Source organism: Drosophila grimshawi, unplaced genomic scaffold (genome assembly GCF_018153295.1).
Source record: "Drosophila grimshawi isolate 15287-2541.00 unplaced genomic scaffold, ASM1815329v1 contig_848, whole genome shotgun sequence".
Taxonomy (NCBI): Eukaryota; Metazoa; Arthropoda; class Insecta; order Diptera; family Drosophilidae; genus Drosophila; species Drosophila grimshawi.
In genome coordinates this window covers 14,118,879-14,141,128 of record NW_025063692.1, presented here as the reverse complement: position 1 = coordinate 14,141,128, position 22,250 = coordinate 14,118,879, and the positions used below count along the sequence as shown (strand labels likewise).

The 22,250-nt window shown below is 37.7% G+C and overlaps 5 protein-coding genes across 6 annotated transcripts in view; 3 read left to right on the top strand and 2 right to left on the bottom strand.

Moving 5' to 3' along the window:
• The window catches only part of LOC6565826 (neuroglian), a 35,871-nt gene extending 26,518 nt beyond the window's left edge, over positions 1–9,353 (bottom strand). Inside the window, exon 1 of the mRNA XM_043216194.1 lies at positions 9,310–9,353. The gene's annotated coding sequence lies outside the window, so the exon portion shown is untranslated. The remainder of the gene's footprint in view (positions 1–9,309) is intronic.
• A 166-nt stretch (positions 9,354–9,519) lies between these two features.
• Positions 9,520–15,578, top strand: LOC6565824 (fatty acid hydroxylase domain-containing protein 2). 2 transcript variants are annotated; one of them, XM_001992712.2, is made up of 5 exons: positions 9,520–10,147; positions 10,848–10,921; positions 13,227–13,402; positions 13,532–13,986; positions 14,777–15,578. In XM_001992712.2, exons 1-5 carry the CDS (start codon positions 9,741–9,743, stop codon positions 14,925–14,927), a joined length of 1,263 nt encoding a protein of 420 aa, XP_001992748.2. In that variant the 5' UTR covers positions 9,520–9,740; the 3' UTR covers positions 14,928–15,578. The 2 variants fall into 2 exon arrangements, with proteins under 2 accessions (XP_001992748.2, XP_032594837.1); XM_032738946.1 differs by lacking the exon at positions 9,520–10,147 and having other exon boundaries at positions 10,712–10,921.
• A 297-nt stretch (positions 15,579–15,875) lies between these two features.
• Positions 15,876–16,973, top strand: LOC6565823 (fatty acid hydroxylase domain-containing protein 2). The gene is made up of 2 exons (XM_001992711.2): positions 15,876–16,702; positions 16,775–16,973. The coding sequence occupies exons 1-2, from the start codon at positions 15,969–15,971 to the stop codon at positions 16,911–16,913; spliced, it is 873 nt and encodes a 290-aa protein (XP_001992747.1). The 5' UTR covers positions 15,876–15,968; the 3' UTR covers positions 16,914–16,973.
• Positions 16,974–17,637: 664 nt separating this feature from the next.
• On the top strand, positions 17,638–18,705 carry LOC6565822 (39S ribosomal protein L22, mitochondrial). The gene is made up of 3 exons (XM_001992710.3): positions 17,638–18,020; positions 18,089–18,302; positions 18,367–18,705. The coding sequence occupies exons 1-3, from the start codon at positions 17,769–17,771 to the stop codon at positions 18,585–18,587; spliced, it is 687 nt and encodes a 228-aa protein (XP_001992746.1). The 5' UTR covers positions 17,638–17,768; the 3' UTR covers positions 18,588–18,705.
• Positions 18,706–19,267: 562 nt separating this feature from the next.
• Positions 19,268–20,776, bottom strand: LOC6565821 (zinc finger protein 436). The gene is made up of 2 exons (XM_001992709.2): positions 20,525–20,776; positions 19,268–20,458 (listed from the first exon to the last, which is right to left on the bottom strand). Exons 1-2 carry the CDS (start codon positions 20,705–20,707, stop codon positions 19,430–19,432), a joined length of 1,212 nt encoding a protein of 403 aa, XP_001992745.1. The 5' UTR covers positions 20,708–20,776; the 3' UTR covers positions 19,268–19,429.
• Positions 20,777–22,250: the final 1,474 nt, after the last annotated feature.

Below are 22,250 nucleotides of genomic sequence, written 5' to 3'. Positions count from 1 at the left end.
TAGATCCTGTCTTTTGGCCTTGGCCCATCAGCATCAACATCATCTGCAATGTGTGGCAATTGAACCCCATTTCCCTCACTTTCCATGCTTCCTGCCTGTCACTTAAGCCAGCTTGGTCAACAATGCTCTCTATCTCTTTCTCTCTCTTATCCCCACCGTCCCTCCCTATCTCACTCTCTTGTTCCGATTTTACACAGCTGCGCTTCATTAGGCAGCGATTTTCTCTCATTTTTATGTTGCAGCTATGACCTGGTAGCTGCTGCCTTTATGACTAATTCGATTGTTCAGCGCGGCTGTGGAACGTGCCTAATTAAAAATAAAAGAAAATGGCTTATAGTAGTTTCTCAACATGCCCGCATTCGAGCGCATTAAATGCCAATAAATTTTGTAAATTAAGTAAGCACGTTGAGGGGTGGAGGGTGTGAGTGGAATTCGCTAGAAGCAATACACACATTGAATACGTTGACCAGCAGATTCCCAGCGCCACTTCATCGAGCATCAGATCATTGACATTTGAGCAATTAATTTAAACGCCGTTTAAGAACAACAACTGCTGCGGAGAAGCTCCGCTCCTAATCCTAAATGAACCGAAATATGCAGATCAAATGGTATACACACAATAGGGCAAAACAAATATGAAAGAATCACTTCTTCTGTTCAGTCAAGGTTTAAATATATCCCCCGACACGCAGAACAACATCGCCCTATATTTTAGTAAATCACCTTAAAAAATGTAAGGTTTTTCTTGCTTAGAAAAAATGAGGAAAAAATATTGCTAAAATGAATAAATCGACAATCTGAAAAATATGGTATTTTTGTTCTTTTTTATTTACTTACTTTTTAAATAAAGAAATTCAAGCCCTGGTTTTAGAAAGCAAGAACCATCTATTTTAGAAATTTACTTTCTGAATAATATGGGGACCAACCCTTGGCGATTTACTAAAATTTGATGCGATTTTCTTATGAGTGTATATACACCATAGCCCACAACAAATATGACACAAGCAGTTCTTCTGCTCAGACAATGTACAAATATATATATATATATACCCTATATATACATACATAGTAACTTTATTCACTTATAAGTCTTATATCTCTTTTTATCGTGTGCTGTGTGTGCCGAACAACCCTCGGCTGCAAAGTTATTTGACATGCGACTGGCAACTGGCAGCAGGGAATTGGACACTGGGCACTGGGACGACTGGCAACGGGTCGGTCTCATCGGTGGTGCACCCCTCCTACCCACCATCCCTCTAGCCATAGCCCTATCTGAGTTTGTTGTTGTCATGCATGCAATTCCCTCAGTAGTTTGGTCTGCTGCTCTCCTTACCCCACCTTCCTGCTTGGCAACGTGCCTCTTTCACCGCTCGTCTAATCAAACTGCATTTGCAAGCAAGTAAGAATGCTGCCGTCGGATGAGCACGACTGAAATGTACCCTATTGTAATTATATTGTCAAATTTACATTTAAATATATTTCCACACTCAAATATACACTTAGACTAAAAATCGGGGCTTTCTTTTCTTAATTTCAAGGTACACTTGTCTAAAATTTAGATATTTCTAAAAGCAACTCTAAAATTCGATTTTTTCCGCTAATATGAATAAACATTAGTATTCGCTTTTATTTATATGATTCATATAATTGAATTTGAAAGAAAACTTACGATTGAATCACTTTTCACTGAGTTACTCGACCTCTAAGGCAGAAAATAGCTAAACTCTAATATAGAAGCCGATCCAGTAAATTTCATTACCAATTTCTGCATTTAAGAAAGATTTTTTGCATTTATACTTTTGAGAAATGCATTTCTAAAAATATATATATATATATAAAACACCATATTTTTGGGATATTCGGTATAGGACAAGTCATTTGTTTTGAAATTTGTTTCTTTTAGTTACAAATTAGTGTCCTTCTGGCTGTTACATACTTTTGCATAAAACCATCACACTCTTTGTAGCCATTTTTAATGGGTTGAGGGTATAAGAATTCAACCACCGGGTTTGGTTGGATTCGTCAATGGCTGTTTTTTTGTTTTTTTGTTTTTTTGTGTCTTTCTGTCGGAACAAAATGCACACAATGAAATGATAAAATGAATTGGCATGAATCACGGTTTCGGTCTACTTTGTTATGCATGCTCGAGGAGTATTTCTACACAAAGACCATCCCTTTCCCCCGCGACTCTTAACCCAGCAGGTTGTTAGGAAGACTAGCTAAATGTTCTCTTCGTATAAAGAAGACCGGACATTCCCATTATTTTCTATGGAGTCTCATGGAAACATGATGGAAATGTATGATGAATAAGGATGAAGGAATAAGTGAAAATCTTCTATGATGATCTGATTGGGTTATATGCCGATCGAAAGGTTAAGAATATTCGTCCTTAGCTCTATGAGTAATACTTCTGAACTGATTTGTCAATTATATATATAATTCTTATATAGAAGTGCTGGCGATTTTATTTTATATTTGACAATGGGCAACAGACACTGTTAGCAACGGCAATAATGTTCAATTGAATAATAAATAAAGAAAATAACAAAAACCAAATTGCATATGAAAACACAAAGCAAAATTCTAATGAGCAATCTAATCGAATGGCATTGTGTATATATATATACATATATATATATATATACATGTGACTCAGCCGACCCACATTAATATATACGAATACAATAGCACATAAATTGGACACCTTGCGCCTTGAAATATCTTAATTTGCTAAATGCTGGCAGACACTTTCCCGGGGGGAAGCGACGGGGAGGGGGATGGGGTGGACATAGAGAGACGGAGGACAATTTACTGGTTTGGCATCAAAAGTTGAATGCACCGCAGTGCAGTAAATGCTCAAAGGCCATAATGACGATGATGATAATGAAGTGATGACTATGCTGGCGATGATGATGACAATGATAATGACGTTGATAGCAGCAGCTGTGCAATGTAAATGCTAATAAAACGGAAATTTGAGGTTAAAATTAACAGCAAATCAGCACAAAACAAGTCAGAATATTGCAGTCAAGTCAGTACGACGACGATTTACCCTATTGTAGTTAAATTGTTACAACATTTTCCTTTAAAATATCGCATAAGTAAAAGCTATAAATGCGGACATTTGCATTATATTTTGTGTACAAACGCTAATTTAAACAAAGCAAATGTATTGCTTCACAAAAGCCATATGAAACGGGGGCAGTTATCGATAAGAATTAAATAATCTTGATCTGCCCCGAGTATACGAGAATCTATATTCCAAATTTGAAGTATCTATCTCTTAAGGTATCTAAAACGTCGATCCTAATCAAGCATATATATATATATATATATATATATATATAATATATTATATACTTTTGCACACAACCGTTATACCCCTTTTTAACCCATTTTTAATTGGTTCAGGGTATCAAAAAAGAAGAAATTAACGATTTCATGGCATATGTATGTCAAGTAATAAGTGCATATATATAAGCATATACACATATCTAAATGAGCTGGCTCGGAGGCCACTATATCAAACCAAGGTCAATAGTGCAATCAAAACTTACTTGTGCACATTATTCTTGTTGGCTGCTTATGTGTTCATATTATTATTAATGAGAATAATAAATAGTCATCAGCCAAATAATAATAGAATGACTAATTTTGTGAGCTGTATAACTGCATCTGCCTGTTTCCACACAGTGGCAAATACAGAGAATTTGAATGAATTCTCAATTCACTCAATCATTGTAATCACTTTCACTTCCGATGTGTCTAGTTTTGTTGAATTCGATGAGACATCCATACTTTAGGACTTACGTCAGCATTTACACATTCAGAAAAATAATATCGTTGTTTTAGATGTGTTTACACAATAGAAGAATTCTTATATTGGCTTTTTCTTATTTATGTTTGGGCTAGCACTTTTAATTTTTATAATCGATAAATATATATATTTTGTTTAAGATTTTTATAAAATGTAGGTCGATGTTTTTTCTGAGTGTATGCGCTTGGTGGTATCAGAGTGGCACAACAAGCAATTAGTGGCGAATGCAGCATTTCTTTTAGCCATTTGATGTGTGCAACTGTGCCACATGAATGGTTAGTTGATGCTAGTCTGATCGGGTCGGTTTGGGTCGGGTCGGTTTAGGCCAGACCACTTAAAAGTGCAATGCACTCGACAACGACGACGATGACGCCGGCAGCGAAGCCAGCGCAACGGTAAAAGCTGGCCGCAAATGATAATAAAACATGCAAAACCAACAACAACAAAAACAAACTATAACCGCCGCAACAACGGAGAAGAAGAAACCGACTCAAAAACCGCCGCAAAGGCATAAGCAAAAAAAAAAATAACGCTCAGTGCGTTGCTGTTGTTTGTTTGTTTATTGTTGTTGTTGCTTTCGTGTTGTTTCCTCCTTGACGAGGTCGTCGTCCAACTAACCACCAGGTGGGCAGACAGACAAACAGACAGACATGTCTTGATTTAAAACTGTTGCTTTGTATAATAAATAGAAGCGGCTTAATAATTAACTACACTCAGCAAAAACACATTGCACTGCATTTGAGAAATATGCTATATTATTACGAAATAAATTTGCATTTCTACTTTTTAGAAATAGTTTTTTATTATTAAGAATAGAAAAAACAACATTCCAATTCTAAGAATATGTTTTTCTTATGTCTACAAATAATATCTATAAACAAGAGAAACTTTTTAGTATTCAAAAATTCAAGTTGATTTATTCTCTAAGTGTATGCATGTATATATATATATATATGTATATTTAATAGGGCAGCGTTGTAGCTTTGCAAGCGTTCAGCACAGCATCCCATTCGTTTTACTTGTCGTTTTTGAAATCTGTAGAATATCTCTGTGTATATCTTAAACTTCCCCAAGGCAATGTTAACAATACCAAAATCTTATAGGAGTACACAATAAATGGAATAGGTCTCAAAAGATCCTATCTTTGCGGTATGCGCTAAAAGCTTTGCAACCCTGGTTTAAAACCAACCGCGTAAAACTTGGCAAAGTGAGAGAGCAAAAAAGAGAGCTTAAGCGACAAGGAGAGAGCGAAGTAAGAAGCAAGAGAGTAATTGATAATATGGTTTATCGCTTGATCGCGTCATGTGCCTGAATCTTCGTTGCCCGTATGCTCAGCTTCAATTAGCGTCTAATGTTAAATTAAGCATTCTGCATTTGCATAATTGAAATAAATAAGTAATGAATAATGGAAGTCAACATGGAACATGTAAATTCAGAAATTTTCAATATATTCAGATCCTTGTTTCGCGAAGTGAAGTTTGTGCCTGACTTAGAATATGTCTAGCATACAAATCAGCATGCAAGTGCATTACTGGGTAATGGATTACATTGTGTGTCTACACAATACATTCGGTAATGAGGAGTCATTTACCAGTTCCTTGCTGGGTTTCTCAGCGGATCTCTCGTTGTACGAAATATTATCGTTTTTTCGCTACTCGCGCACCCTCTGTCGACCGAGCCTTAGCATCTGATCTGATTTTTTCGGGGGAGCAGCGCGTAAGAAAGCGAATGAAATAAAAATGCAGAAAACTTCGGAAAAATCGGAAACACACGAACTAAAGAATAAACGATGATGACAAACGATGTCGTTGTGGTTGTTGTTGTTCTTCTTCTTCTTTTTCTTCTTGATGATGTCATTCCGCAGGCCAGCCGACATTTGTTTATGAGTTGGGTACTGGGTCTCTTGGTATGTGTGTGTATGAATATTTGTATTTGTGTATATATACATATGTATGTATGTGTGTATGTATATTTCCTGGCACTTTTATTGATTTTTGTTTTGTAGGCCGGCAAAAGGATTTTGTACACGAGTTAATATCGTTGTTTTTTTGTTTTTTTTTTTTTTGGTGGGTGGTGGATTTGTGTGTTGGGCGTGCCGGGGGCATGCAACAAACTGAACCAAAAATGACATCATGGGGAAGAACTTTGGCAAGTCCTTCAATTCAGATTAACGAAATGTTTTTTTTTCTTATTTGACATGCCAGATTTCTTTTTAAGGAGTAATGTGGAGTAGTGGAAATATAGATAACAATCCGAAAGAAATATATTCTTGATCCGTATGAACAAACGAGTGAATATTGTACTTGCACTCAAGGTGCAGGGTATCTACTAGTCGAGCACTCTCGAGTGAAGATGCGCTCGTTGTTGGCCGCAAAATGACGCAATCAGCGGGAGCAGCAGCTGTTTCGGCAAATTGAATTGCGACGAGACACAGAGCAGAAGAAGAGATGAAGAAGCAGCAGAATCAGTAGCAAATAAGCAGCATGCGTCTAAAATTGCGAAAGATACAAGTTTCACATGGCAGCCGAAAGATACAAATGTATCTCACAGATACTCATTAACACAAATACAGCTTCAGCTTCGACTATAAAACATAAACACATTCAAATGAACGCAAAATCAAGCACATATATATCTATATATATTGAACTATTTACAAACACACACATATATATATATATACATATATATTTATACATATATACATACATACATACATATATTTAGATATATATAAATGTACATCATATGTGTATAGAATAATAAGTTAAAATACTTATTCAAACAATTAAAAAACGAAACTATTTTTTCTGTATTTTTTTTAACAAAACTTAATTTTGGGCGTTTCGCTTTAATTAAAAGAAAACAATAACATAAATCTAAAAAGAGTGAACCGAAAATAGAGAGGGGGAGAATGAGACAGAGGACGGGCAATGACGAAATCAGCTCGATGATATCATATCATATCAACTCAATAAGCTCAACTACAGCATTCGAAACTTAACTCAAAAAATAAAAATAAAAAAAAAAACAATGAATCGATCTTACGACTGATCAGCTTAAGAGGAATATATTAACTGTTGAATGGTTAAATATTGTTTCAAAAGTTCCTAATAGGAAAAAACTTGTGTAATAAAATATGAGTAGTTACCATCAACATTTTTAACGTATTTCGAATTCAATACTCTCTAAAACATCTCTGATCTCTTCACAATTGAAGAGGAGCACACAGAGACAGACTGACAGAGAGAGAGAGAGAGAGAGAGAGAGAGAGAGAGAGAGAGAGAGAGAGAGAGAGAGAATGAGAGCAAATGTCAAATATCGAATGAAATATAAACGACAATAATAATAAATAATTGAAGCATGACCATCCATCCATCAACCTCAACGTGCGTAACTCTATCTCTCTCTCTCTTTTTCTCTTCTCCCAAATGACCCACCCACATTAATGCTCTCTTTCTCTCTCTCTCCTGAGCGTGCTTTCGTCATCGTAATTTTAGTTGGTCGCTTTCAATTGAAGGTCGCTCGAAATTCCAATTAAACCCAAATGGGGCAACATCAATAAATAGTATTTTTAATATATATTCATAGATAAGTATGTCTGAATATCAGTATATTATATATGTATATATATCATTTGTATAATTATTATATTCGTCGTCGTCATTATCAAAATAATACATTCTTCGCACTCATTTCGTTCTCCTTAAGTTTCTAACTCAGAGAAATGGTTTTCTCTACAATGAACCAATAAGTAAAACTTTGCCAAAAAAAAAACCAACAAAATGGCAAAGTATCTCATTAATTAAGCCCCAATTTGGCACTCAACAAAGTCTGAGGTAATTCTGGGTTGGGGCGATGTGAGCGTCGACGTCAGCGTCAAGGTGCGCAGAAATGATGACGTCGTCGATCGCAGGCAAAAAGAGCAAAAAATGCATTTATTAACAGCAAATAAAAACGAAAAGCGACAGACACAAATTGAGCGTCGGCAGCGACGCTGACTGCGCTGATCTCTAGAACTGATGTCGTCAGTCTCTGCTGCTCCGCTGTAGCCCCACCTTAGCTCACACACACACGCACAGACAATAAGCGCGAATTAAGATTGTATGTGTATTTGTGTGAGTGAACACTTATGTAGCTCAGTTTGCGTGTGTATGTGTGTGTGTGTTGACTTGTATTATTTTCGTGTTTGACAGCGGCTGCTGCTGTTTTTTTTTCTCTCTAACAAAACCAGTTTAGAGTTTACAGCAACAACAAAATGTCTACCAAAAAGAGAGACATAGAGAGGGTAACAGAAAAAAAGAGAGTGTTGCGGAATGTGTGAATGGTTTCTCTAATAAAAATGTTGTACAAGACAGTGTTGCAAAAATGCTCTGTTAACTTACCTGAGAAAAAGAGTCCTGAGCCTTTGCTGCTTGCTGATACAAAGCGGCAATAATAATGTAGCAACAAACATAAAGATGAAGAACAACAACAACAACAATAGTGGCAACTCAAAAGCTAAAACTTGAGAAAAAGTAAAAAAGAGAGCAAAATACACACTCATACACGCACACCCACAACTCTAGCAAAGCGTCACGAGCCAGGTAAACCACAGAGAGAACGAGAGCGCGTGTAATTCACTCAAGTTGAGTCAACTCGGCTCGATTCGAGTTAAATCGGTGGCTTTGGCTGCTTTGCTCTGCGCAAGTTTCTATGTACATGCACATATATATATATATATACATGTATGTGTTTCACACACACATGCAGGGAGAGAGAGGAGTTTAATAATTTTCACCAAACTGCACAAAAGGTGCTTTGGCTTTTGACATCGACTTTGGCGATTGACTGCGCCTATTTTATTTGTATTTGTAGTTTTTCTTTTCTTATATTTTTGTACAGCCATCTGACCAAATAAACTTCAAATATTAGAAGACTTTGCTGTTGTTGTTCTTCTTCTTCTTGTGCTTGTTGTTGTTGCAATGGATGCTGCCAACAACAGCGTCCTTTAAGCGTCGTCGTCGAATTGAGTTGAGTTATTTTTTGCTGTTTGTTCTTCACTTGAAATTGCGCTCATTTTGTTGTTTCGTGGAAATTAGCTATTTTGTTTAAATTACTTTTGGGCGCGGTGCCCGCTCACACACACATACACACACATATATATACACTCATACAAAATAACTGACAACAGCTTGCATTAAATATATATATATATAAATACAGACATATATAAAAGGCAACAATTCGTAAATTGTATTGATTGCGCTTTTGGCCAATTGTTGTATGTATGCGTGTATGTATGCACATATTATTGTACGTGTATGTGTTAATAAATCCAAAAAAACAATTTCACACAGGCACACGTACGCACAAGAAAAAAATTTGAAACAAGTAAATAAGAAAATGTTCTATGCCAACAACTAACAGCACACGGCCGTCCGTCCGTTCATTCGTCCGTCAGTCCCACTCAATCAAACCGGCGCTGTTGCTGCTGCTGCTGCTATACATACAAACGAAGAACAACCGCGCGCAACAAAAACAAAATGAAGACTGTTACAATTCAGTGAGGTGCAAGTTTTGGTTAAATAAACCGTTCAGCATGGTCACACTGATTGTTCGAACAGTGTTGCCATTTGGCGGAAAATGGTATACATCGCTTATCGATTACACACAGCGTTGCCTTGAATTTTCAATATGTAGGTGTGTGTGTCTTTTTGTGCAGGTGTGTGTGTATGTGTATGTGTGTGAGCTTTGAGCCAAAGACCAAATCGAAAGAAATTCAAAAAATGCAAAACATCAATTTAAGCGGCACAAGCACAATTTCATTTGCAACACTCATTAATTATTGGCTGACAAGAACAAATGCCGGTCGTTTATTTTTATAAGGATTGACTCGCACAATTTAAGAAATTTAAGCAACGAAAAAATCGAAGTGCTTTAAATGTCAAGGGCAACAAAAAGCATAACAAAACCCACAACAGCAACAAAAACAGCAGCAACAACAACAGCAGCCACAATAACAATAACAACAGCAATAAGAACAACAACAATGTCTACAAATTCGCCCGCCCAAAAGCCGCCAACCAACAATGCCAGCAGCAGCACCAATGAGAACAGCACCGGCGATTCCAATGTGGTAGCAAAAGCAGCAGAAGCATCTGCCTGCCACACGTTGCTGGATGTGAGTGGAACGATGGCGCCAAAGTTGATGGTGTCCACGGTGAACACAGTCCATGGCCGGACGGATGAGGTGGACAGTCCGCTGTGGCTGTCCTCATTGCACAGCGTCATCTTTATCATCACATGCGCTTTGGCCGTCTTTATATTGTTCCGTAATGTGCTGACTTGGTAAGAATATATATATATATAGATATATATATAAAATGATTTTGAGTATCGTTTCACATTCGAATTTATTTCATCAGTCTTTCTAGGTTTATTCTAACTAACCCTATTTTGTACATTTTATTATTATTTGATCTGATAAGTCTCATTTTTCGAACATTATTTTTTTTTATTGTTATTTGAGATATTAGTCTTATAATATTATTATTCGACTTTTATTAAGAATTGCTTACATTGAATTACTGTGCAACTCGTAAGTTAAATTGACGCATTAACATGGTCAATTAAGAGTCATTTTCTAAAAGAAAAGTGCGCAAATTTTAGCTGCTTTTTCACCGTTTATAAAATTGAGCTCTACATTTAAATATGTTGGATGTACCTGTCTTAAAAGCTCTGCAAGGTACTTGGAAAGCTTAAAATAACGGACATAACTGATAATGCAGAAACATGCAAAGCTTTAATTGCGATCGACGAGAACACAGCTGTTCTTTCTTCTCTCTCTCGCTCCCACTCTCTTTCTCTGCTGAGCTGCGCTTCCCGAGTATACCCAAAATTCAGTTGTTCAGTTGCTCGGCGACCGTTGACTAAGAGATAGTTCCATAAATAGTTGCTGAGATTCTTTTTTTCTTCTTTTAATTTTAACACATTTTTCACCTGAGTATCGAATGACGAAATTTAACGATATTTCTTACCTGCCCACTAGGCATTTGCAGAGCTTCTGGGGCGCCTCCGGAGACTTTTGGCAATCGCAGTGGGACAAGTTCATTGACAAGTTTGGTAAGTTAGCCAAGACGTCAAAGAATACAAGAGCATAAAATTATCTGTGAGTGCGCATGAACCGAAGGCTTCGTCTTCCATCTACATTTATGCATATGTATGCATGTGTATATCTGTGTGAGTGTGTCGTGTGTGTATCTTTTCATGTGTCTTCTTCTTAGGTCAGATATCACAAATTGCAATTTTGCCTCCGATTCACAAAAGGCAACAATAACAAAAACAACAACAAAGGCAAACAAATAAACAGCACTTGTTTTGTTTATTAATTCGCACACACACACAAACACACACACACACACACTGGTGCCGCACTGTGGGGAACTTTGATTACACCACACAACATGAATGTTATTTGCACCATCGAGTGTTTTAGATACTTCTTCAATTTACTTAAATGATATAGTTTTCATTGGTTAGATTTTTCCCAGTGAAAATATATAGTTTGTTCACCTTAAAATGCAAATTTTGATGGAAATAAAGACTAGTTCCAGCTAAGTGGCCATCATGATTAAAGTCGCACTTAAGCTTTAAGTAACTTAACTTAAGTTAATAGAGTAAACAAAATTTAGAGAGTACGTAAGTCTATGCAGGTGTATACATACATACAAATATTTATAATGCACAGCAGTCGATTGACTTTTACCCTACTGAATTACGTGACACATTTCATTGAGCGTTACAGATACATTTAATTCTTGAGACTTGAGCAACAATAAATGCTAATCGTAATCCATATAGCTATGGAAGAAAAATTAGCACTCAGTTTTTATACTCAGAACTAGTTCAGATAAAAACTACAGTTTTTATCAGAACTAGATATTTCAAGATCAAGTCCATTTCAATTGATCGATAACTGCACCCGATTTGCAAATATCGATAAATATCGAATTACGATAGCACGAAAAAACACAATTTCAAAGGCAGGCCTACCAATTTATTCTCAATATTTACTGTACATTGATATATTATTGATCAACTGAACAATTCTAGTTATAGTTATATACATAATGGCATTCTCTTGATCTCATTACGCACCCCTATATCTACGATAGCAGATACACACACACACATATATATATATATATATATACACACACTCACACACACATACAGGCATGTACACATATGTGTCACAAGCCAGTGATTTCAGTTGGGACTTGTGAATAAATAGCGGATACTGTTTTAGCTTTAGTGTTTTTTTTTTTGTATTCTTCAGTATCTGCGGACATAAGAGATAAGAGAACTTTCACGCATATATTTAAGGTGTAACTATATAAGGTATATATGGTAATTTCTTCTATTTATATATCTTATAGTTGTACAGTTGTACTTAAGGATTATAGAATGTGATTCAGTATCAAAGTACGACTGGTACCTCAGCAGCTTATATTGTTAATAGTTGCGTTATATCGAGGGTATATCGTGGCATTCTAACTTGTTCTTAGAATAATTTTTTCAATAAACCAATAAAGTCTTCATTTTGAAATTTAGGCACTTGGGAATTATGATAAATCGAAATATTTGCCAACAATCGCAATCCTTAATGAATCAACAAATGTGCCACATTAATGATTGCGCATAATAATTTCTTATCTTCATTCGTGTTAATTTTCATTATTTATTTATTCTTGTGCCTTGTGTTTTATTGGCTTGTGTGAAACACATAGTTAAGCATAAAATATTCGTTTACATTTATTTATATTTGCTTTCGGTTTGAGTCCAAATCAGGCTGAAAATTGCTGGGAAGTTGAGAGCGATATGATGGGATTTATGAGGCAGACTAAGAAATGCTTTCTATTTGGGCGATTTCAAAGGTATTTTGAAAGCATTTTCAAAGCATAAAAATACCTATATTAGAATGTCTATTGGTCCAAAATGAACTTTGTCTTAACAGAATCCGTACAAAAACAATTTCAATTATTTGCCCTTATGGGTCTTAGTTGGAATACTAATTTTAGCTTACCGTAGTAGATTTTTATTTATAAATCTTCCTTCTCTTGCTGATCGTAGAACAATGCTTGGCTTAATCTGTTACATCAACTTATCATTGATTCTTTTGAGTTAATCAGCCAACTACATTTGGAATTTGCCACCTGTTTCTCTTCAAACTTGTAGCTCGAATTATGCTGTCCGTGACACATTTCGGATCTTCTGCTCAAATTATAATGCGTTTTCTCCTTTAATGAGTTGTGCTTCTGCCATATGTGTCTCTTATCCAAGCACACTTTCTGATCGATTTGAAATATTCGTAAAATAAAATAATTTTGTATTATGTTATATGTATATATTTATATGCTGATTATAGGCGATGATCCGATGATGCTTTGGGTCTTTGGCACCACCCTATTCACAATGATAGTGTACTGGATTGTTGGCGGCATTTATACATTCATGGATCTGACCAATCGACCGGCATGTCTCCGCAAGTACAAAATCCAGCCGGGCACCAATGAGCCCGTTGAGGCCGGACGTCTGTTAAAGGTGACGAATCCGAAATTTAATTTATAATATATATATATATATCTTTTTTTTGTGAAATTATATTAAATTGGCTTCTGTGACTGGTAACGAATCGAAATGGATGAACTGAAACTGAACTTATCTTTGCAGGTCATTTGGCGTGTGATCTGTAATCAAATTTTTGTGGGCATACCACTGGCATTTCTCAGCTATAAACTGATGACAGTTCGCGGCTTGAGCGATATACGGGAACTGCCCACATTTCACTGGGTATGCTTCGAGCTAACCGTGTGCATCCTGATGGAGGAGCTGGGCTTCTACTATTCGCACCGTTTGCTGCATCACAAGCACATCTACAAGTTTATACACAAGCAGCATCACGAATGGACCGCACCCATATCGGTGACGGCTATATATTGCCATCCCATTGAGCATATATTCAGTAATCTATTGCCACCGTTTCTGGGCGTATTCCTGATGGGCAGCCATGTGGCCACCGCCTGGCTATGGTTCGCACTGGCCATACTCTCCACGCTGAATGCGCACTCGGGCTATCATTTGCCATTCTTTCCCAGCCCCGAGGCACATGACTTTCATCATCTAAAGTGAGTTAAATAGTCGCTTAAGCGTCTTATAATTTGTATATACATGTTCCATGTTCTTGGTCTTGATCCTAAAAAGTCCATTTGATATTGTCATGTCCGTCTTTCATCCCTCCCACTCTCTCTCTCTCTCTTTCCTTGAATGATAACTGCCTGATTTAAGTATTTAAGTTAAACTTTAAGCAACACATAAATTCGAATCGACCGGATCTAATCACTATATCATAAAAGCTGTAATAGAAAGTAGAAACCTGGTCTGTCATTGAACGATTTATTTTAAGACTTGCTAACGACTATGAACAACTTCTTTGTTTTCGAAGAAATCCCAATTTGGTGTTGTTGCGCTGACTATTTTGAAACCCCAAATATCTGTGAAGAGCGAACTTCATCGGATTAATCTGCATAATACATACATACATACATACATACACAGTTCACATTGCGGCAATCTGTTCTATACTATATATTTGACCAATCTCACCTTTAAATAGCTTTATTATGAGGCAAACGTCCAAAACATTTTGACATTATCTCCATCGGACTATTGGAATATAATTAGAATAATTTATCTTTTATTTATTTATTTATTTAATGTCGACTACTATCAGTCGACACCAAAAAAAAGTACAAAAAGATATAAAATACATTAAATTAAACTCAATTAAAATTTAATATTAATTTAAATTCAAAATGAATGCAAAAAGGTCTCAACTTAAATCGTCTGTAGGATTATCTGTAAGGCAGCTAGTCCTGTTTACTCTATACCACGTTAATTTATATGTTGTACTTATAGATTCAACAACTGCTTTGGGGTGCTTGGTGTCCTTGATCGTTTGCATGGCACCGATTCGCTGTTTCGCGCCACCAAATCCTATGCTCGCCACATTATGATGCTGAGCTTTGTGCCGCCTCGCGATGCCTTTCCCGACTCCACCATGAAGTGAGTGCTGTGCAGTGCTGTGCTGTGTCCTTGGGTGAGGTCCCTATCTGTCAACTGGCAACTGTTATTATTGGGACATATGAATAATCTTTCTCCATCTATGCTCTGTGCTCTGTGTCCTCACAAGAACCTAGAAAACACATGTATTTTTTTTTTTACTTGCATTTCTATATGTGTATACTTTATTGTGATAATAAGCAAGTGAGAGTATCTATCCAAAAAATCAGATAATGATATACTCCACAAAGAAGATGTAAATGTGTATGTTAGTAGCGTTAGTAACACAAATCAAAAACTTACTAGTAATAATCATAAATATATTGATGAATGTTTGATGTATAAGCAGATACGAATACACTTCTCACACAGCACGACCTAAAAATAAAAATAAAACAATTAGCGATAGTAAATAAATAAGAAACCAACGCAAACGTTAAGTGCAAAAAGACCTGTTGCTGTTTGAACTTTGGGCGAAAGAAGAGCTAAAAATAAACCTAATCTCTGACTTGAATAATGCCCAGCAATAGTTAATCTTTTATAAATTGCCTACACAAATTTGATAACCATTTCAATAATAATAATAAAATCACAAAACCAGAAAGCTACACAGCAAACCGAATGACCTACAATAATAATTCTAAAGAACTGAATCACATCAATTAAGTTTTTTATTCCAATTTCATAATGTTTTCCAATCAGTATCTTTAAAGTGTAAATTGAATACCTTGAATACCTGCAATTGACTTAATTGTACAGATAATTGTTGTATCTTCACCTAAATCCACTTTTTAAAATGTTCAGCTGTTAAAAGAAAATTCAAATTCAAATCATTGCGTTCCAAATTTTTCCTTTTGTTGCTTTGAATTTACACAAATTAAATGCAATTACCTTCAATCTGTTTAATTATTCCATTTTGAAAATCATTCAAATCAGTCGATCGTCACCAGCTGCTGTTGCAAGTCAGGATACCCGTTCAATTGTAGTGCATCCATGGGTACAAAGCATATATTTGAAGCGATTTACGCATGCCAGTTTGAATTCGGCCATGGAGACTAGCACAATCCTCACCAGTCTTGCTGTGCGCTGGCGCTACGCTGGGGATCTGCTCCAAGGGCGCTGGGTGGCGCTGCTCGACATCATTGGCGATGATCCGATGCGCCTCTGGGTGCTCGGCACTACAGCGATCATATTTTTCGTCTATTGGTTCTATGCTGCAATCTTTATGCTCATGGACATCACCAACCGTCCGAGATTTCTGCGCAAATACAAAATACAACCGGAGCAGAATGATCCACTGGATCTGTCACGATTGTGGGCTGCCGTCAAAGTGGTTGTGTTCAATCTGACTGTGGTAAACCTAATCACGATTTGGCTTCTCTTCGAACTGGTGCTCAGACACCATAATTCCCAAAACATACGCGAACTTCCGAGCTTTGGACGAATTGTGCGCGACTTTGTCGCGTTTGTGGTGCTGGAGGAGATCATGTTCTACTATGTGCACCGATTGCTGCACCACAAGGCCATCTACAAGTACGTGCATAAGAAGCATCACGAATGGACTGCGCCCCATGCGGCCATGACTCTCTATGCACATCCCATCGAGCATGTGGTCGCCAATTTACTGCCCGTGGGCGTCTCAATATCCATACTAGGCGCACACGTGCTGTTTGCCTGGGTTACGATCTCGTTGGCCGTCATCAACTCGATAACCGATCATACGGGCTACAGTTTTCCCTGGTCTGGCGTATCTGTGCGCTTCCACGACTACCATCATGCCAAGTGAGAGAGCAGCATATATGCAAACTTATGTACAAGTATGTCTAAAAGTGTGACTTTCCCTTCTGTTCCTAGGTTCAATTATAATTACGGCGTTACGGGCTGGCTAGATAAGCTACATGGCACCTATAGGCCGCCCGTACATGGGCAGAAGCAGCAGCAGCAAGTGAAGTCGAAGCACAAAGCGGGGAAGAGCAAAACCAAGTCCAAATAGTGACAACTCCAAATAAATATTATTTTGTGTAACGGTTTTTTTTTTAAACTTAAATAAATACTCAACAGCATCTGTATTCTATTTTTATATTAAGATGACAATTGGTAAGTACAAATGTACAGGTGAGAAAAAACAAAGCATTTTCAAAAATTACGAGTGAAAAAATCTAATGGTTTGTTAATGTATTTTTTCAAATTTTGGTTTTTAATATATTGTTTAGTATCTCGCCTATATACTAAAGATGGTACTGCTCCTGGAATTCTGTTCAATATATACATATATAAATAAATATACATTTATTTTTCTTTTTAACTTGGAGGGGAAAGGCCAAAAAGTAGTAAAACAAGAAATCACCATTTACGTGTATTTATTTATAATTTTCATAAAAGTGCGCATATGTAAAAATGTTCTATTATTTTTTTCGTTAATTTTCTTGCTTCTTCATAAGATTTCATTTTAATTGTAATTAAATTTAAATATGTTGCAAACGGTGTATAAAATTATGGAGTTTTTTCTCACTTTTCGTTTTCCAAGCCAAGTTTGGAGACACAGATAAGAACGGCCGTTGTGTTGTACCGCCACAATGACGATTGTAAATCCAAGTATCGTGTGTCTTAAATGTATCGTATAGTATATCGATATATAGATATCAGGTAAACAATATGTGCCTTACAGCTCCTATAGTGTATCGATATATCGATGTCAGCTAAACAATATGTGCCTTACATCGATATATCGATATCAGGTACACACTGTGTGGCTTACAGCTGTTTGCTGGCAGATTACGCGACCAGTGGTGCATCTGTTTCTTTTTACCCTGTTGCCATAGTTGAGTTGAAGCGTAATTGAAGCACCATGTACAAAGTGATAAGACAAATGACGCAGTTAAAGCTGCAAGCACCGCTGCTGACATCCGCGCCAGCTGCCAGCGCTGCTAATCTGCTCGCATTTCCACAACAGACGACGACCACGCAAAACGTGCACACGGCTGCGACTGGAGGCTTATGTGCCAAATGGAACAAAAACAACCACGGGCCACGCAAATGGCTGGAATATAACAAAACTGTGCATCCGCCACAGGAGACAAACGAAGAGCCACGGAAAGCGGTAAGCCAACAAGCCAATTGCACTTGTTCAACGATTGATTAAAATTGCATTCGATTTATTTGCGGCAGTATCTTTGCCACATGCGCAGCAATATCAAATACAGCCCGGACAAGATGTGGTATATAGCGGCCTTTGTGCGCGGCATGTCCGTCGACGAGGCGCTGAAACAACTCAACTTTGTGCTCAAAAAGGGCGCCACAGATGTGAAGGAGACGATACTGGAGGCGCAGCAAATGGCCGTTGAGCGGCACAATGTGGAGTACAAGAGCAATTTGTGGATTGGTACATTGAAATACAGCCAATCATTATGTCCTCAAACTAATATGTTCTTTCTCTTTGTGCGCAGCTGAATCCTTTGTGGGTAAGGGACGCGTCTTTAAGGGTATGCGTCGACATGCGCGCGGTCGCTTTGGTCGCGTCGAGTACAAGCACTGTCACTACTTCCTGCGCTTGGAGGAGGGCGAACCTCCGCAGCACTATTATATGCCCGAGCCACAGACGCCTCAGCAGCAGTATGAGCATTGGGTGGAGCAGATGCGCAGCCGGAAGGTGATCAACTCCTTGTAGAATCCCACACGACATACACCGTCCAGCCACAGACAGCCCCTTTCATATGCAGCGCATTTGAAGTTGTTTTCAAACACGTTGTGTTCTCTAAATTGTAATAAATGTAAATCAAAATTAATTATAGCAATGCTGTTCAATTTCTTAGAGGCGACGGAGTTTAAATACCAGTGCCGAGTAGAAAGCCTAGGTTAGTACTCGTTAATAGGACAATATGCCTAGTAATTGCTGCTAAGCCATAAGTTTGTAAAATAAAAAGAAAACAAATACCAGTGCAGACACAACCAATTGTTATGATATGCTATACGATGCGCGTAGTAAACCATTAACTAAGTGACTGTGCAGTCAGACAGCCAGACCAAGAATATATATACGCAAGACATTAAAAATAACATTGACTAAGGAATCTTGATCGTGCGCCTACGGCAGTAGCTCTCAAATGGGTCTCTAGGCAAACACTTGGCAAATAGCAACCGGCCTTAAGCCAAAAGCTCGCAATTCTCAATGATATTTTAACCCGTATTTCAATGCAGCATCTTCTAAAAGCCAAATTGAATTGAAAAGCAATCATGTAATCTAAATATTGATGCTGATTTCGTTTTCATTTGTAGAATATCTTTAGCTTCGTCTTCCCATTTTTGAGCAATTTTCTATATTTTCCAACCATTAAATAGACTATACAATCATGAATTCAGAGTGTTTATTTGTTTATTTTCCCCGTGTAAATTGTCTATTGTAACAGTAACTTAATAATAAGTTGTGAATTTATTACTTTAACCATTTTACTAATGGTAAACAAAGTGAACATAGAAGTTATGTAGCCTCTCTCTCTCTCTCCTGACTCGTTATGCGGCGCATTTCGGATGGTTGTCATCCTGCAGAGTTCGTGTGAGAAGTTCTTCCATTTCCATATCATCGATGGGGTACTGTTGTTTCTGCAGCTCTTTGGACACGCTGGTTAGCGCTAAAGGCTCGCGCTGACGCACCTCCTTATCAACATTCTTATCCAGCACTAGGCCAGCTAGCTTGGACAGGTGAGAGCGTGCTGTCTGCCCAGCATCCCGACGACGCTTGCGCGATAATTTCGCTACCGGATGTGGGCTAAGGTCAGGACATGGGCTTGGCGGCTTCAATGTCGCCGGCAAGCGCTCCTTGGCCGTGTGCTCGCGCAGCAAGTGCTTGCTGAGGTTCTGGGCGCTGCTAAAGCAGCGCTGGCAGCCAACCGCCAGACACTCAAAGCGTCTGCCGGAGTGTGCGGTTAGGATGTGCTGTCGCAAATTGCGTTCATATGTGTAGCTGCGATTGCAGTCGGGCTCGGTGCATGGGAACGTCGACTCGTTCTCTGCGGGATGCTTGGCAGCGATGTGGGCCCTGAGATCGTCGGGCTTTACGTAGCTGCGCTCGCAGTGCTCGCACTTGTGACGTTCACGTCCGTGGAGCGCTTCGCGGCAGTGTTTTGTGTACAGCGACCACTTATTGAACTTCAGCTCGCATTGAGGACAATCGTAGAGTTTACAGCTGCGCTGATGGCTCTCTTGCTGCCACTGCTGGTAGAAGCCGCGCGAGCACTTCTCGCAGCGATACGGATACTCCTGGGTGTGCTGGGTGATCTCGTGTCGGCGCAGCTTCATCTTCTGCCTGAACTTGGCTGTGCAATGGGTGCAAGCATATTCGCGCGGGCACTCATGCGCCTCGCGCACGTGACGCTGCATGTTGCTGTCTGATGTAAACATCTTGCTGCATTCTGGCAGGCTGCATTTGATAATCTTCTGGGGCGCCTCCGGACGCTCATGCGTGCTGCGCAGATGACGCTTCAGATGTGTGACTATTGTATAGCTCTTCATGCAGCCCTCGTAGTTACAGGCGTGTCTCTTCTAACATTCCCAGAGAAGTCAAATTTATTAAATATTTAATACTATTTGAAAATAGTCTCCACTTACAATGCCGGTGTGATGGTATTCATGTCGATCCAAATGGTCTAGGCGCTTGAAGGTCGCGTCACAGCCGCCAATGCTGCAGTTATATTTGGGGCCAGTGCTGTGGCGTCGTGGTTGCTTGGCCTTAAACTCCTCTAAGACTGCATCCAAGTCACTGTCGCTCGTAATTTGCACCTCCGGCGGCATTTTGCTTCAGAATAAAAGCAGACGAAACAACAACGTGCGAGCTGGGAATGTCAAGATTTCCCTCTCTCTAACGATTGTTAAAATTACGATATGCTATCGATATTTTTGTGCGATATATATTGAAAATAGTAGAAGGACGCAATATTTGGGAAACAAAAAAACAATTACAATATATATTAAATTTGCTTATTATGTATATGGTTACATACTTAAATATGCTGTTACGGAAGGAGCAACTCCTTCCAGCCAATACTCTCTATAGATGTGGGTCTACCAACAATCACTATACAAATTTACACATCACTAAGCAGCTGATATTCAAACGACTACAATAACGGCCATTGCCAATAAGAGTTTTCACTTTCAACATCGCGGATCTCTGTGCAGATGGAAACAACTGCAACTCGCAACTAAAACTTGAAATGCATGATAAAAATATACTCTCGAAAGATGGTCTCTGGGACAACCCAAAAATTTCCAAGCCCACAACTTTATCAAAAGTGACCCTATTTTTAAAAACCATGGATTGACCTCCACTCATGCAAAACTACTTGTTTGGCCAGTGGCACTAGTGTAGCTGGCAAGGACCCTGTCACATCCTTGGAAGTGAAGCCCAGTGGATAGTGGTAAAGCAAAGGTTAATTAATCAAGAAGGTTAATTATTTTATGTATTTTAAATCAATTGTTATGCAATTTATTTATTTATTTATACGCTATGTAAATATAATTTGTTCACAACTGTTATATAATTATTATTTTTTTTTTTTTTGCAATTTTTTGTGTTTATTCATTTAATTTTTTGATTTTAAAGCGTTTGCTTTCAACAATTGTTACTCATTACCAATCAATCAATAATTTCAGTATTATTCTCACGATGTTGGTTTGATTTTTTATTAATTGTTTTGTAATTGTAATTTGGTTTAACTAACAACTACATAGACGACATAGATGTACGCTGGGTTTTTGCCTTAAGACCTTACGAGCTTAGAAATTTTAACAAATGTACAGACTTATATATCGTTATTACAATAATAATATAATATGCATTAAAATTGTTGTAACAGGAGATTGGAGCATAAATAAATGTACACACATGTGTAGATCGTATTTATCTGTCTTCGCAGCTGTACACATGGCTAGCAACAACAGTCCCCAGTTAAGGATAAGCCAGCCATGTTGGTCGGGTATTAAAAAAAAACTGAACAAAACTTACTAAAATACAATCTTAGTTTATTTAAAAACGGCACACTCTAAAATTCGTCTTGCATCTCGCTTACTGCAGGATTGGGTTACTCGTATTTTTTGTTTTGTTTTCTTTTCTTTTATTTTTATTTTTTGCTTTATATGTGTTTTCCTTGATTAAATCTTTTTTAAGTAAGAAAAAGTGCGCTAGTTTTTTTGTTTGTCAATAGCTAAAACGTCTAAACACTTTGAGTTTTTGTGGTTTTCGTTATCGTTTTGCTACAGCCCTAACATACGTTTTTCATTAAGTTTGTTTATTCGGTAAAAATTATATTAATAATCATCATTAATTATATATATA